Raw genomic sequence first — 14,299 nt, 5'->3', positions numbered from 1 at the left:
GACAGGGCGCACTTGGGGACGGCGCGGCGAGCATGCCTAAGGTGCTTTGTAATTGGCTGGGATTTACACCGCCATGCACTTAATCATCTTTAGTCCAGCCTATCGGAGAGGCGCCTTTGTCTCTCCAGAAAGACTAAAGCCACGCCGTCTTAACCGCACAAAACGAGGCTGTGTATATATGAGCGGATTATGATGAACAAATTACATCAGCCAAAGACTGAATTAAAATGGCAACTCTATAAGAAATTTCAGCTCGAAAAACCAAATAATTGTTGATATTTCAGTGCATACAGGAACTGTAATGTCTTTGACACTTATACAAAGACAAACAAATACCTTTTACATATATGCAAATATACACATGTGAAATGCAACAGCATGCAATGCAGAAAGGTTCAACATGGCACATCTACTAAGCAAACCGTGTGTTTACTGTAGGGAGAAAGATCTCAAATAAAGCCCTAATCTCTCAGGGGGAACAAAACAGCTGATGTAATGCTCAGCGGAGAAGCACTGGTTGAAGCTGAGATCATTAAAATACTTAAAGGCCCTGCATTTAAATCTGTCATACTCACTATAGGTTCAAGGATGTGTTCTCTGAAGCATGGCTTGCCTGAATTCAGAGCAAACATTAATTCCAACGGGAATACAAAAATCAATAAAGCACTAGGAGGAATGGATGCCCCCCCCCTCTTTATTTTGTTGCTCTCTATAGAAATGCATTACTTGCATTTGTAATGTTCGGGCTTAGCGCTTCTTTTGTTGACATATTTTATATAGAGCCAAATTGTACAATTATACATTATGCTAACTTGTATGTATTACAATACACATACTTCCAGCTGAATTTTTCATTCCTGGAACTGGGTTGGTTGAGATTTAATGGTTCTCATGACATTTTGTGGCGTGATATGCATACCTCTGAGGGAAGAAGAAAAAAAAAAAAGCCCACAAGACTCAAATAGAAAATTGCTATAAATGACACCGTTGCCATGGATCTTTGTATTTTTATGGGATACGAATACATTTCTCACAGTGATACAAAGTACGTACACAACAAGATTTACAGGCTGCTGCTGTCTTCACTGCTGCATTCATGCAAGTTTCTCAAACAAAAGCCTCTCTCTAGAAAAGCGGGGGATGAAAAGCATAACGCGAGTCTGATCAATGCCATTGACCTATATAATTAAAAAGCAGTGTGAAACGTAAGGAAAGAATGTTGCAGTCTGTTTCAAGGTTATTAGCATCATTTTTATGACCTAATTTGCAAACCGAGTGTCGCCGCCCCGATAGCTAATCTTAGGAACCACTTAAATAAATATCATTAAAAGTATTTGTAGAGGGTGAGGTCGGAACATTAGTATGAGGTTACATATTGATTCTCATCCTCTCTGAGAAACAACCCCATAACCACTTTAAGAACATTGAATTAAAGACAACTGCTAAAATTAGCTTGTGTAATGTTCACTTTTTGCCACAGGGAAGTCGTTAAATTCCCAAAAGCTATCCGTGTGAAGTTGAGAATCTTTTACCTTGCCCACTTCCTGAAAGTGAAGTGCAAACAGAAATGTTCTCAGCCAATCCATTCAGGAAAGACATCCAAAACCAAAGAACAGAACTAAACATTTTTTTCTGAATAAATAAGCTAAACTGGGAAATGATGTGTTCACAGTATTCATTTGCACTGAAAACTGTGTTAACAGACTGGTTGAGATATCTGTACTGAATAAAATTAATAAAATAAACACACAAATAACCCAAGTGTTCAGCTTGTTAAATTGAATTGAGAGCTAAAATGGCCACATTCCCATCTCTGGCTAGGTCCCTTTGACGAGAGCGTGCGAACGAGTCTCGTCAAAGGCCACTTCAGTCCCGAACCCAAACCTCTGGGCACATCGCCGAACAATGGCGCCATTGCACATCCTGAAACGGAAGAAGCGACTGGGGACCCGACCAGCCTCACCGTGGGCAGATTCATCTTTCATCCGCCACCGAAAGGAAGAGAATAACTTCATTTACCCCAGCAAATTAATTCAATTAATTGCCCCTGCAGCTGCGCAAGCGAAAAGCATCAGCAAATCTGGTCTTTTGGTCAGGGATGTTCCCCTCCCGTTTGGCAGCATATTATTCACTGCGCCAAGATATTATTGGTTTGTATCGATTCAGCAGAAAGAGTGTACCTGCTGTTTCTGCTGGAGTGCAGCCAAGCAAAGCTCGCTGGCGGGCTGACTCCATCGGCCTCACCTGCCTGACACTGTCACCCTCTCCTTCAGCTGTCTCCACACTCAACTTAAAAGGTCACATTGGACCGCTGTTCCGTCCCCGGCTCAAAGACACCGCTCGTGCCAGGAGCGCGGGCAGTGTATGACGGCTGATATTAATGGCTAATAGGGCTAATACTGTATGAATATGCATGCTGCCCTCCAAACCTTTACTGTAAGAGAAGACGGACGCACCCACACACAGTGCACTCTTCAGTCATGTAAAGGCAAAATAGCCTTGGAGAGGAGGGCTCCATTAAAGAACGCCTCACCCACTAATTTGTTTAGCTTGTATAAAGGACACTTGGTATTAAAGTGGTATATTAAATACCATTCATAAGTGCTTTCTTTTTTAAATGGGAGCACAAATCAACATAGACAACCTTTATGCACCGCGCCAATGCAGAGATTTATTCTCACTGCGAGGAGGGGATCCGCGGAGGGCTACACGCAGCACTCAAACGCGGTTTGACCAGTTCAGTGCCGCTTTCCACCATGTCCATGATCACTTCCCAGCACACTAACAAAAAAAGTCCCCATCACACTGAATCTTAGAAAGATCTACTGCACGTGCCCCGATCTCTTGATATTTCACAAAACAGAATATATTTGACTGCACCTTTCTTTTAAAGAAAAAAGAAATAACTGTACAAATCTGTAGTTCATTAACTCGACATGACCAGTCAAAAGACTGAGATTAATTTTCCCAAAAAAACGACAGTTACAGTGAGACGCGCAGGTGCCCCAGTTGGGCCTACAGTACAACAGGAGAGTACAAGCCACCAAAAAGCAGGGGTGGCAGACTCCAGCAGGAAGGAGAGGAACCTCAGACTCACCTTTCATAATGTCTGCGAGTGCAAGTGGCAGCACTGGTGCTTCCAGGATTTCCACCCAGCTCGTCGTATACATTTTTCCACTGTCGGCGAGCTGTGATCTGAGGAGAGGGCGACAGGAAGAGAGGGGGGGTGGGGGTTACTGCCGAGTGTGAAGGGTAAACACATCGACATTATCATGGCCAAACACTGCACTGGGACCACTGAGGGGCCTGGGTCCTCTTTTGGGTTCTGCGTCGTCGCCGGAGGCCTTACTGTCTGCAGTGGAAGCCGCCGTGATATCGCATTCACTCCAGCGGATACACACCTCGCAGTTATCTTCCGCATGCAAGACACTGCAGTACAACCGCCATGGTAGACCACAGACCTATAGCAACGACGTTGTAGCGTACGTATGAACCTAAGTTTTAACTGCTGCCTGTTTCAAGGCCCGGTGTGGCTCATATACGCTGAACCCAAAAGTGACCAGCTCTCCTTTGTGCAACATTACATTACATTTTATTTAGCAGATCTTTTATCCAAAGCGATGTACAAAACAGCGCATATCAAGGTCATACAACAAACAACTGAACACGTCAGATATGGAACAGTTCATATATGATTGGTTGTAAGGCCAAATGTCCAGTACACAAGGTAGATAGTATGGTAGCTACAGACTTGGCCTAAAACAACTGCAACTTGAAACATAATCCTGCTATAATCTTCTAAATATGAAAACAATTCTCGCAGTAGCAGCAGAGTTGGCAAACAAGGAGTTAAAGCTGCCTGAAATGTATTCCTCGAGGCAAATGCAATTAATTTGCTGATGGTTTCTGTTCATTACGTGAAGTCACCTCTACAGTCCATACTAATACAACATCTAATCTGAATGAGCACAGTAATAATTACATACTTCCCTGGATATAAACCTGCACGTGCCACATAATTATTTCCAAAAAACAATTGATAATTCAGATGTGTGTTTATCTGGCCTTGGAAGAATCCTTCTGAAATCAATATCCATCTTTTTACAGGATGCTAAGCTGCACCATATGAAACATGCCATTACTGTAAGGGCAAAACAGTCTCTATACTTTCCATCAGCAACTGATCAGAGGGCCATCAATCACATGCTTTCAGATAATTTAGTCTAATTGTGTATATAATGTCAATTTCAACCTTTTCCATTAGTGTCAAAAAGCATTTGATAGCATGTTTACAGAACAACTTGTCATGTCCTTACACAGGCTTAAAGATCCCCATACTTCTGACTGCATGTGAACTATACATTTTCTCAGGCTCCTACTACGCACTATGAAATACCTCAGCTTTAATATTTCATGACTGCCGTTTGTTTTCACATAGCTATTATCAGAGAGACAGGTTTTAAGTTCGCTTCTGGCAAGAGAACACAATTCTGTCAGGCCGAGTACGGCCCTAGCTACAGAGCTTAATCTGATCATTGTGTGTAATGTAAATATTTCCAATGACATCATTTTCCGCTGAAAACTGATTTTTATCACAGATGTCAGCTGCTTCAAACCCATTCTCCAAAACCAGCCAGGAATAATTTCAATACTAAAACGCAACCCATAATGGTATTGTGAATAATTTCATTACAGTAGATACACAAAGCACCATGCTTCCTGTACACAGGGTAGGCTAAACTACCGATAAACCATACGATAGTAGGCTTGAGAGAAACCTTTGAAATGAGGTGAATAACTTCCTGTTTGCACATAACATAAACAATTTGGCTGCCACTCTCTTTTTTTCACTGCTGATAAACAAATACAGAGCCATTTACAGTATTTGAATAACCTTAACTGATTAAATGGAAAAGGCCTTAAATGCTTTTCCTATATTAGAACAGAACAGATGTCAGGTTGGCTGCCAAGTGAAATCGCTTTATTGTACTGTTGGCTTGTTGCACAATCCTCGTCCCTACAGAGACTCAACATGGGTACTTCACAGACGCTACCAATTTCCCTGACAGAAAAAGAGTTACATATGTTTTCCACTTGTACATTTTACAACAACTGCATCATTCCACCAAATGTGGATCTAGGCAAGGTTTCATCCTAGCTCAGCCGGGTAAACACACATCTGACAGCAGGCCTCAAATCAGAAAATGATTCTGCTTGTTTTTCATGTGCTGTATCTCAGAGCCGGAGGAAATAAGGAAGAACGAGAGGCAGAGATTTTCAGTCAGAATTATGTAAACACTCACCAGCTCATAGCCTCCCAGTTTCTGAGCAGCTTGAAACATAGTCCAAAGGTTTACTGTTAGAGGGATAATAAGCATTAAGATCAATAACTCACTGTAAACACACACAGACACACATATACAAACACACACACACACACACACACATACATACTGAAACACACACACACACACACATATACATACTGAAACACACGCAGTCACGCACATATACATACTAAAACACACACATGTACACATATACATACTGAAACACACACACGCTCACACACAAGCACACACAAACTCACGTGGACGCACACACACACACACACACACAAACACACACGCATACACAGAAAAACAAAAAGCATCAGTCCTTCAATGCGAGGAGCCATTCATGCAGGATCTGAGATATTGATACACATTAATTTCATTACTTCTCTCCCGCCGTTATATTTTCTTGCGTTATGAATGTTAACATGGTCGTTCACAGATAATGGCCCAAATAAATTACAGTCTATTTAATGATGTGTAAATGTTTCATATTCTAAAATGGCAACAAATAAACTGAGGGACTTCACAAATCAATCAGAATTCAATCACTACTCGCACACTGCCCTGGATTTGTCAGAATGGTGTTTTCCTATCTCCAGATCTGTCCGTATTGATTATTTTCCCCTCGTGGCTGCTGAAGAGGCTACAGTAGAAATGACAAAGGGAGGCCGCTCCATACCCTGGTGAATGACATTCGCCAGGTGAAAGCCTGCCTATATATGCATCAATAATTACCGTGGTACACAATGACGCTATAGAAGCCCAGCTCGGATGCTTTCATGTCTTTTCAAGCCGTGTGTTCAGCCGCGCCATTATCATAGAGAGAGATGCGTGCATCAGATCCACGCACATCCAACGAGACCAATTAAGCTATCCTTGATAGGTACCTCTGAGAAGACGGCCAGGGAGAATGCGCTCTATTCCCAAGGACACTATTGAAAATATGCCACTGGCTCTGGGAATTACTGTTTATCTAAGAGAATGAGAAATAATGAACCCCTTTCTCCTGTCATTTTTTTGCAATTACGTTCTTTATTATGTGGTGTAAGGTGGTGGTAGAGACCTAATTAGGCACGACTTAATGCTTAATGCTCGTACACTGGGAGAGAGAAAGAGAGAGATGTCACTTTTAATCTGTTTTGGTCATTTATCTGGACTTTGGTTATGTGTAACGTAAGGAAGGGAAATGTAGCTGAATGGACACTGTGCCTGTCACAATAGCTCGGAAAGCACCGGCAACTGATCAGCGCAGTAATACGAAACCGTAATTACGGCCTGCGTATAAAAGCGCACAAAACGACCGGCTTCGTATTACCTCCAGAAATTTGAGTTTTGATTGTTAACATTTGTGGATGGCCTTTATGAAGGAGAATTCAATGTGAAGGAAGGGATGTAGGATGATTTAAAAAATATTTTATGCGCTTTCATTTTCTGTGCTTGGCAAGCGGGGAGGGGTTTGAAGCAGCCCTGCTCAAGAGAATCAACTGATGGTGCTTGATCTGTTATTCAAGCCATGTACATGAAAGCAGTTGGCTGCAGCAAATTAGTGCGATAGAGTTGACAGAGTATAATTGTCTCTTTCATTTTCTTAAGTTACAATGACCTACTTTGCAACCCTGCAGAAGAGATTACGATCTTTTTTTAAAGAATACTAAAAGCCTCTGTGGGGATAAGGCCACAGCGTGTACACTGTAAAGTGTTAAGGTGAAATAACGATAATGGTTCTTTAGTTACTCAAAAGATCAAAATGGCCAATCTGATTTCAGTGAAAACCGAAACTCCCCAAACCGTTTCGGCTTTACAATTTGCGTCGATTGAACCTCCGATGGACACAGACAAGATGCGTTTCTTTAATGCCACTAAGGTACCCACGTTTACTCGGTACGAGAACCTCACGCTAACCACCCCGCCCCAGCTCTTAAAGACACGGCTCACGTCGGCCGGGAGTGTGTGTAGTGATGGTGTGTGAAGACGTGCTCTCTACTCACTCTGCTTGAACCCGAGGTATGGGATCCTCTCAATAGGCGTTTTCCTCTCTTTCATGTATTTGTACAGAGCTACGAGGAAGGCCTGCTCGTCTGCCCGGCACTCCTCACCTGCCTCCTCCTTAGGGCTCTCCTCGGCCCCCGCCTTCTTACAGCTACTGCTGCTTTTGGGCTTGGCCAGACCCACCGCCTTAGAGTCAGCTTTTACCTGGAACCAAAGACGACAGGGCAGGGGTGAGAGGGCGAGAGGGCGAGAGGGCAAGGTGGAAAGAGAAGACGTCACGGCAGAAGGTTTGGGCGGCTGTGGTGAGGAGCAGCCAGACAGCGAGGAACAGTTGAGCTGACTACCTAGGGCTGAGGCAGCGAGGGGGTGGTGCGGGGTCCTCAAAAGGCCACAGAGACTGCACTTCAGTTCAATGCAATTACGTTTTATTTATATAGTGCCTTTTTACATACGACTGTCACAAAGATGCTTTACAGAGTAACAGGGCCCAGAATTTCTTCTGAGGGCCCTGAATTTTGTGCTGCACCCCTGGCCCTGGGGGCCTGAATCAGCTGCCTTGTGGGCCCCTATCATATCAGAGATCGTACACTGAGTCAGCAAAGCTACAGTTCTGTTATAATGATGCCGTCACACAACACTCATTTTCTGGCCCACACACGTCTGTTTATCCATCTGTTATAGATAATCAAGTGAATTTATTTTCTACAAAAGAGATATCAAGGCCGGTTAGGATATGCACATGCAAAAAAAAAAAAAACTCCAAAGAACCAACACTGGACGTTCAGATCTCAACTAGCTAAATAAATCTGCTTTTTTTCACCCACGTATTTATAATTTATCCTTAAATTTATACAATCAAGTATAAAATATATCCATATTTGTTTGCTAACATAGTCGATTCAATATATTTAACTACTAACTGAACTTGGCGGTGGGATATTTATACAGAGACTGCAGTTTTTAAAACACCAGCGTGGAGTATGCTTTCTCACACCTCAGCAATAACAAGCACAATCTCCGTTCTGGGTGACTAAAGCTCCTCTGGAAAAATTCTAATACATTAGCTGCAGAGGCTATGGAAGTCTAAGCTGTTTTTCTGGAATGGAAACCAAAATATTACACGAGTGCCCCCCCCAGATATTGGAAATAGATAGATAGACACATTACAGGGGACAAAAGGTCATTAAAATAACAAGAGGAATAACAACTGTGAGGGTCATAAATACTTGATACCCTAACATTAATTAAACATTATCGGTACCCCAGGAAAAGCGAGCTTCCTTGCCAAAAATGTGGAAGTGTATACTCCTGGAGAGCAGCCACTCTGCGATGGTCTTTTGAAAGGGCGTGCAGGGAAATGTAATGCTAATGAGAGTACCTTGGCAGGGGCCTTGCCCTCGGCATTGCTGGCCTCCTTGATGGAGCTCTGGCTTTGGGAGTCGCGTCGCTGGGAGATGGAGAGCTTCTTCTTCCGGGGCCGGCCCTTCAGGTTGGGCGCTATGGAGACGGGGAGCAGCCAAGCACAGGTTAGCGCCCCACACGCATATACTGTATGGCACAGCTGACAGATTAAGTACACAAGTACGTAGCATACAGAGACATACACCGCTGAATGAAATTCATTAATAGTGTTTTAGTCGACCACATCTAGGCCTTAGTTTGGCCAACTTATGTCTAAGCACAAGTTTGGTATTGTAATATCAAGGCGTCTATTGTTGAATGGGAAATTTAAGCAACATCTGCTGTCAACGGCATGGCATGGCACGGCAAGAAAATATCAGCACGTTAGAACACGCCAGGATTACACACCACCACCTGTCACAATGTCTCTATGCACTGATACAATCTTTAAACTTCACTAGTAAAATGCTAACTGTCCAAGTGGAAAGATACTGTCAGAGACAGTGGGGGGGGACACCTCCTTCCTCAAACCTCTCAAAGCCTGGTGATGTCACTACCAAGCCCTTTGTGTCTATCTCCCAAATCAATTAAGAAATGAGTTACTAGGAACTGTCATCACTAGGAACAACATCATTCAGCCCGACAGGCCTTTGACTCAACTGAAACAAGCAGTAACATTCGGTGTGTGATGATGAAATCCAAGGTTATAGTGATTATAGGAGGCCTATGGCAAGGGAACATTTTTATAACTAATCATATTTGCATTGTAGCTTAAACCTTAAAGCAAAATAACAGAACATATTTCAATAAAGCACATTCACCAGAGCCAATTACTGCAGGTGAAATCTACTGTGACTGTTTGACATTTTCCTTCATGGTTGTTCAGGCAGCAGCACAAAACAGAAAATGAAATTAAACCGTTCCACCACAGAATCATTCCTGCACTACATTTCTATCACCTGGGAAGGGTTTTTTCCACACATCTCAAACAGGCTTGTTCAGGCCTCAGAAGACCTCACACTGGGGGTAAAAGGAACATTTTGTAGAAGCAAAAGCTTACAGTATTTCTCAAACACAACCAGTCTTTGTCCTGAAGATTAATGTGCTCTCGCTGTTCTTTTCATATACTACATGTCCGTTTGAATTCCACCCCGATGAGTAAGGAATTACTCATGTTTACTTAAAATACATGAGTTAACATTCAATGCCACTGTGCCTTGCTACGGTGTCATCAGTCTGAACAAACAGTTACTACATTTTCGACATACAGTACATATTTCAGGATTGCTAAATATACCCAAGCTTCATATTATGATTACAACAAACCACAAACAACAGTAGAAACAGTAAAAAAAAAAGGTCAGAAAAGAGATGTGCCTCGGAATAGCCGTGGTTGAACTAACTGTAACATATAAAACGAACAGAAAAAAAACCCAACAGGCTTCCCCGCGTTTAAAAACCGGAGATGTAAATATTACCCATTCCTCCTGGCGCTCTTCACCGCCGGCTCTTCGGCGTGTGAATAGCGTCCCGCGCTCCTGAAGTGCCCGGCGATTCGAGCGGAGTGAACGTTTTTTGGCTTTTGGCTCTTGCGTTTTCGCTTGGCCCTGTCTCAGCGCTCCATTACTCACACATAAACAGATTAGAGGCCGGCCAAGAGCGGATTGCATGAAGGGCATGGGATGGGAGCCTGCCAACGGGGCCGCTGCCCCACTTCTTCCCTTTATTGACTTTCCCCAGGACCCGTATACATACGCTCTCCGCAGATAAGAGCTGGGAGCGGAGAGGGGGGAGTTTTGGCAAACACAATCGCGGGCTTGTAAAACTGTGTCACTGTACTGCTGTGAAAAAGAGTTCAGAAGCAGCAAGGACAAACCGGCACTTTTAGTGAAGTTTATAATCACTCACAGGAACGTATTAGTCCGCCTTCCAGGTAATTTCCAGGTAATTTAAGCAACTATGTCGCAATGCTATTTCTACATAGCTATTCTCTCTCTATCTCTCCATCTCTCTATCTCTCTCTCAATTTGCTTTATTGGCAGGACAACCACAGCCACATTGCCAAAGCAACACATGCAACACACAGGCACAATGTATCTCTCTCTCTCTCCCTCTCATCCCCAAATCTTCTAACTGTAATTTATTGCCGGGCTTTACAAGAGCAGCATTTAAATTTCAGTGGGGCTTGAGGTTGTAATGATGTGCCACTTTGCTTACCCAATGACTTGACTGAGAAAAATGTGTGCACTGCTAAGACCTTAACCTTACTCCTCACAATTTTCTCACGTTCCCTCTGAACAAACACCTTCCATTTAAGGCGGATCCCTCAACACTGAGTGAAAAAAACTATTTCATAAAAGCCAATTAAATTAATAAAAAAATAAAAGTAAAAAAGGCAGTCTACGGCAGGCACAATGTGTGAGGATTGTTATTACGGTTATCTTGTACTTGGCAGTTGCCATTATCTGGTGATCTATAACTGTGGCATTTTACCCTGGAATACAAATGAACCCCCCAAGGTAAATGGAAAATGTTGATTTCAGGGTGTTATCTGCAATCCTGGTGATGGAACATCTGAAACAACACTACCATGCATACATCACAAGTGCAGAATTTTCTTGTTTGTGTGATAACTTAACAATTTTGGGTCAGCCTTCACACAATGTGTTATGCACACATAATACAATAAATGCAGCCATCTTATGACAATTTGTCATTTGACAGAGTTTTTTCTCATATACAATACCGTGCCCTCATTTGGCAGACAAACTGTTAATACTAATACCAGTACTACTACTACTACTACTACCGTACTACTACTAGTAATAATAATAATAATAATAATAATAAATATTTCAAATGAATAGATTTCATTATTGGAAAGTGACCCATTTCTAATGGCTCCCCATTCCACACAATCCGTAATCTTCGCTGTTCTAAAGCTCCATGGTATAATCACCTGATGGGTAATGACGGCAGTGGACACACCTAACCCTCACATCCTCTATCTGCAGTACTCATCCCAGACCCATCTGTATGCCTTTCAATGAACAAGGCAAATGAGAACGCTGGCAGAAATATTAATATCAATGTACTGCAGTAGGGGAAAAATTCCTGTCACTTCAGATCTGTCTACACAGAATACAGCTTCTGTCTGTAAGAACAAGGGGAAAATCAATCCTCTCTGTTCTCTTTCTCTCTCTCCCTATCTCTTTCTCTTTCCCTCTCTCTCCCTCTCTCTCTCTGATTGAACTATACAGCAGATGGCACTGCCATACACAGAAGGAGAAAAACATACACAATGAATAAATGATACCTTCCTCGCTAAATAATGCTGTGTGCTCCCCGATCCCCTTCTGAAAAAAGGAACTGCTCTATTTTTTAATCATATATAGTTAGAGGGCTTGCTCAACGGTATTATCCGGGCTTAAAGCTTCGCTGCCATCTAAATGTGTTTATTTTATGTCATATTTGTTTCCTTGAATACTCAGAGGCCCCACATTTCTTCCGGTGTCTTGCGTTCGTACAGCAGAAACACGGCCGGTCGGATGTAATCCCGCGCGCCCCTGCGTCCGGGCCGCATGGGGCGCGACAGTGGCGGTTTGGGAACGGGGAGGGGCTACGGGGCGCTATACGGGCGCGCGTGCGCTACGCGGCGGACCGAACCGCTGACAGCGCTGATGCGCTGCAGCGTAGCGCGTGTCACCTTTCCTCCAGACCCACACTGCTTCGTCACCCTCCCTCCCTGTTTACTTCAGAGTGCGCGGCATCAGCTGAATCTCGCGCAGTAAATATTTCATTTATGGATTTCCTTAAATCATTCATCGCTCATAACTTGATACGCCGTTTTTCATAGAGCGGCGGAGCTGGCTCCTCTTCCTCATCTTCCTCCCGGCTCCACCGGCTGGGTGGCTTTGTTGTCCTTTGTTGGACACACAAGAGCTGCAGATAGGAACTTTTCTCAGCCCGGGATGGTCTCTCCGGAATATTGATTGTCAATATGAAATGCCCTGTCTGTCAAGTGCTCCGCAATCTCAATTTTACACCGCGCTGCATCTGCCAGCGTCTCCAGGAAATCAGCTCGAAGGAATGAACCCCCAAAAGCAGGAAATTACAGAGCAAAATTGCTGAAAAATATGAAAACTCTATCCAGGCTATGTTTCTTTTAGTTCACTGAAGTCCTCTGTACCACATGGTTTGCTCAGCCAGCTTTATAAACTCATGACCAACTGTTATTTGATCATTATCTAATGTAAAACATTCTCTCTCTCCCTCCCTCCCTTCCTCAGGCTCTCTCTCCCTCTCTCTAGCAGGCATGCACACACACACACACACACACACACACTCAGGGCCTCACCATTTCAGACTACTTGCATGAAAATATTGTTCTAATTTTACTAGCCTGGGGGTATAGCTATTATTACAAGAAATAGAAAATATGACAAGAAAATGAATACTGGCTAGCCACAGAACTACTCTGAATTATTTATATCCCTGGTGTTAGAGAGCTGCGCACTGACAACTAGTTGCCCTCTAGTGTCACTCCGGGGTATTACTCATAAAATAATGACCTCATATAACCAAGGAATGTGTAATGACACAATTCTATGTGGACATTCATAGAAATTGCATGAAAAATGATAAATTAATCACTTCAGCTCTGAAGAAAAACAGACATAATGACAGTAGGACTGAAAGCGTAAAACAGAATAGATGAAACTCTAAGGAAACATTGCCACAGTCTTTTTTAATGCCATACTAAAGGGAGGTGTTTAATAAGTTATCAAACATGTCTTACTCGTTGCAAATAAGCATTAAAATAAGCAACAGCAGTGATGACCATCATGGTCAGATGGCTTAGCGTAAACAAAATCGCTTCCTGCTAACTTTGAGCTCACACATTTTCTTCAGAAAATAAAAATAGATTAAACAAACAAATGGGCTCCAGGCAACATGTCATCTCCACCATCCTTAAAACATCACAACAAACCAAAATAAAAACCGTAATGGGAAAAGAAAACCTCCTAAAAAGTCTCTATTACTCCCTGCGTGTCATCTAACAGCACAGACACAGTCACAGGCACTGAGCATGCTGGGTCTGAAAAGACTTGGCAAGGGGGCAGCCATTGCTACAGCAAGGTCCACTAACCCCGGAACAGGGCGCTACGAGCAGGATTTATAGACATACAAATTAACGGCCCCCGCCGAACAACAGATGCGCTGTAACAGAATCCCCGCGCTCGACGTTTACTTAGTATATCTTCCATACGCTGCATTTCATCCTCATTTAGAAATGTCACACACAACGGGTGACCGGGGGGGGGGGCAGGGGGGTTGTATGCAATGCAAGTTTATCTGCTATCCCTGGCATGTGTCATTGAGTCATCCCACTTCTCATAAATCCCATTTTATAACCCCCCACCCCCCCGCTAAAGCACACCCTTCCCCTGCCCCTCTCTCTGAATGAAGACACTCATACGCGCTGTGGTTTCGCACAGTTCTTGCCATCTGTATTGACATTTAATGAATGGGGCAATTAACACTTAGATTCCAATGGATTTCAAACAGCTTCC

General features: G+C 43.1%; 1 protein-coding gene across 2 annotated transcripts in view; it reads right to left on the bottom strand.

Moving 5' to 3' along the window:
• Positions 1–14,299, bottom strand: part of arid5b (AT-rich interaction domain 5B) — a 67,626-nt gene that overhangs the window by 14,774 nt on the left and 38,553 nt on the right. The window contains exons 1-5 of one of the 2 annotated variants that reach the window (XM_061221857.1): positions 10,205–10,278; positions 8,704–8,822; positions 7,325–7,529; positions 5,304–5,356; positions 3,098–3,195 (exon numbers count right to left, since the gene is read on the bottom strand). In XM_061221857.1, the coding sequence (XP_061077841.1) occupies positions 3,098–3,195; positions 5,304–5,356; positions 7,325–7,529; positions 8,704–8,822; positions 10,205–10,208 (479 nt within the window). In that variant the 5' untranslated portion in view covers positions 10,209–10,278. Of the gene's footprint in view, positions 1–3,097; positions 3,196–5,303; positions 5,357–7,324; positions 7,530–8,703; positions 8,823–10,204; positions 10,279–14,299 lie in introns of those variants that run through there. The other variant, XM_061221846.1, reaches the window with a different exon arrangement.

Source organism: Conger conger, chromosome 2 (assembly GCF_963514075.1).
Source record: "Conger conger chromosome 2, fConCon1.1, whole genome shotgun sequence".
Lineage (NCBI taxonomy): Eukaryota > Metazoa > Chordata > Actinopteri > Anguilliformes > Congridae > Conger > Conger conger.
This window is presented reverse-complemented; position numbering and strand designations above follow the sequence as displayed.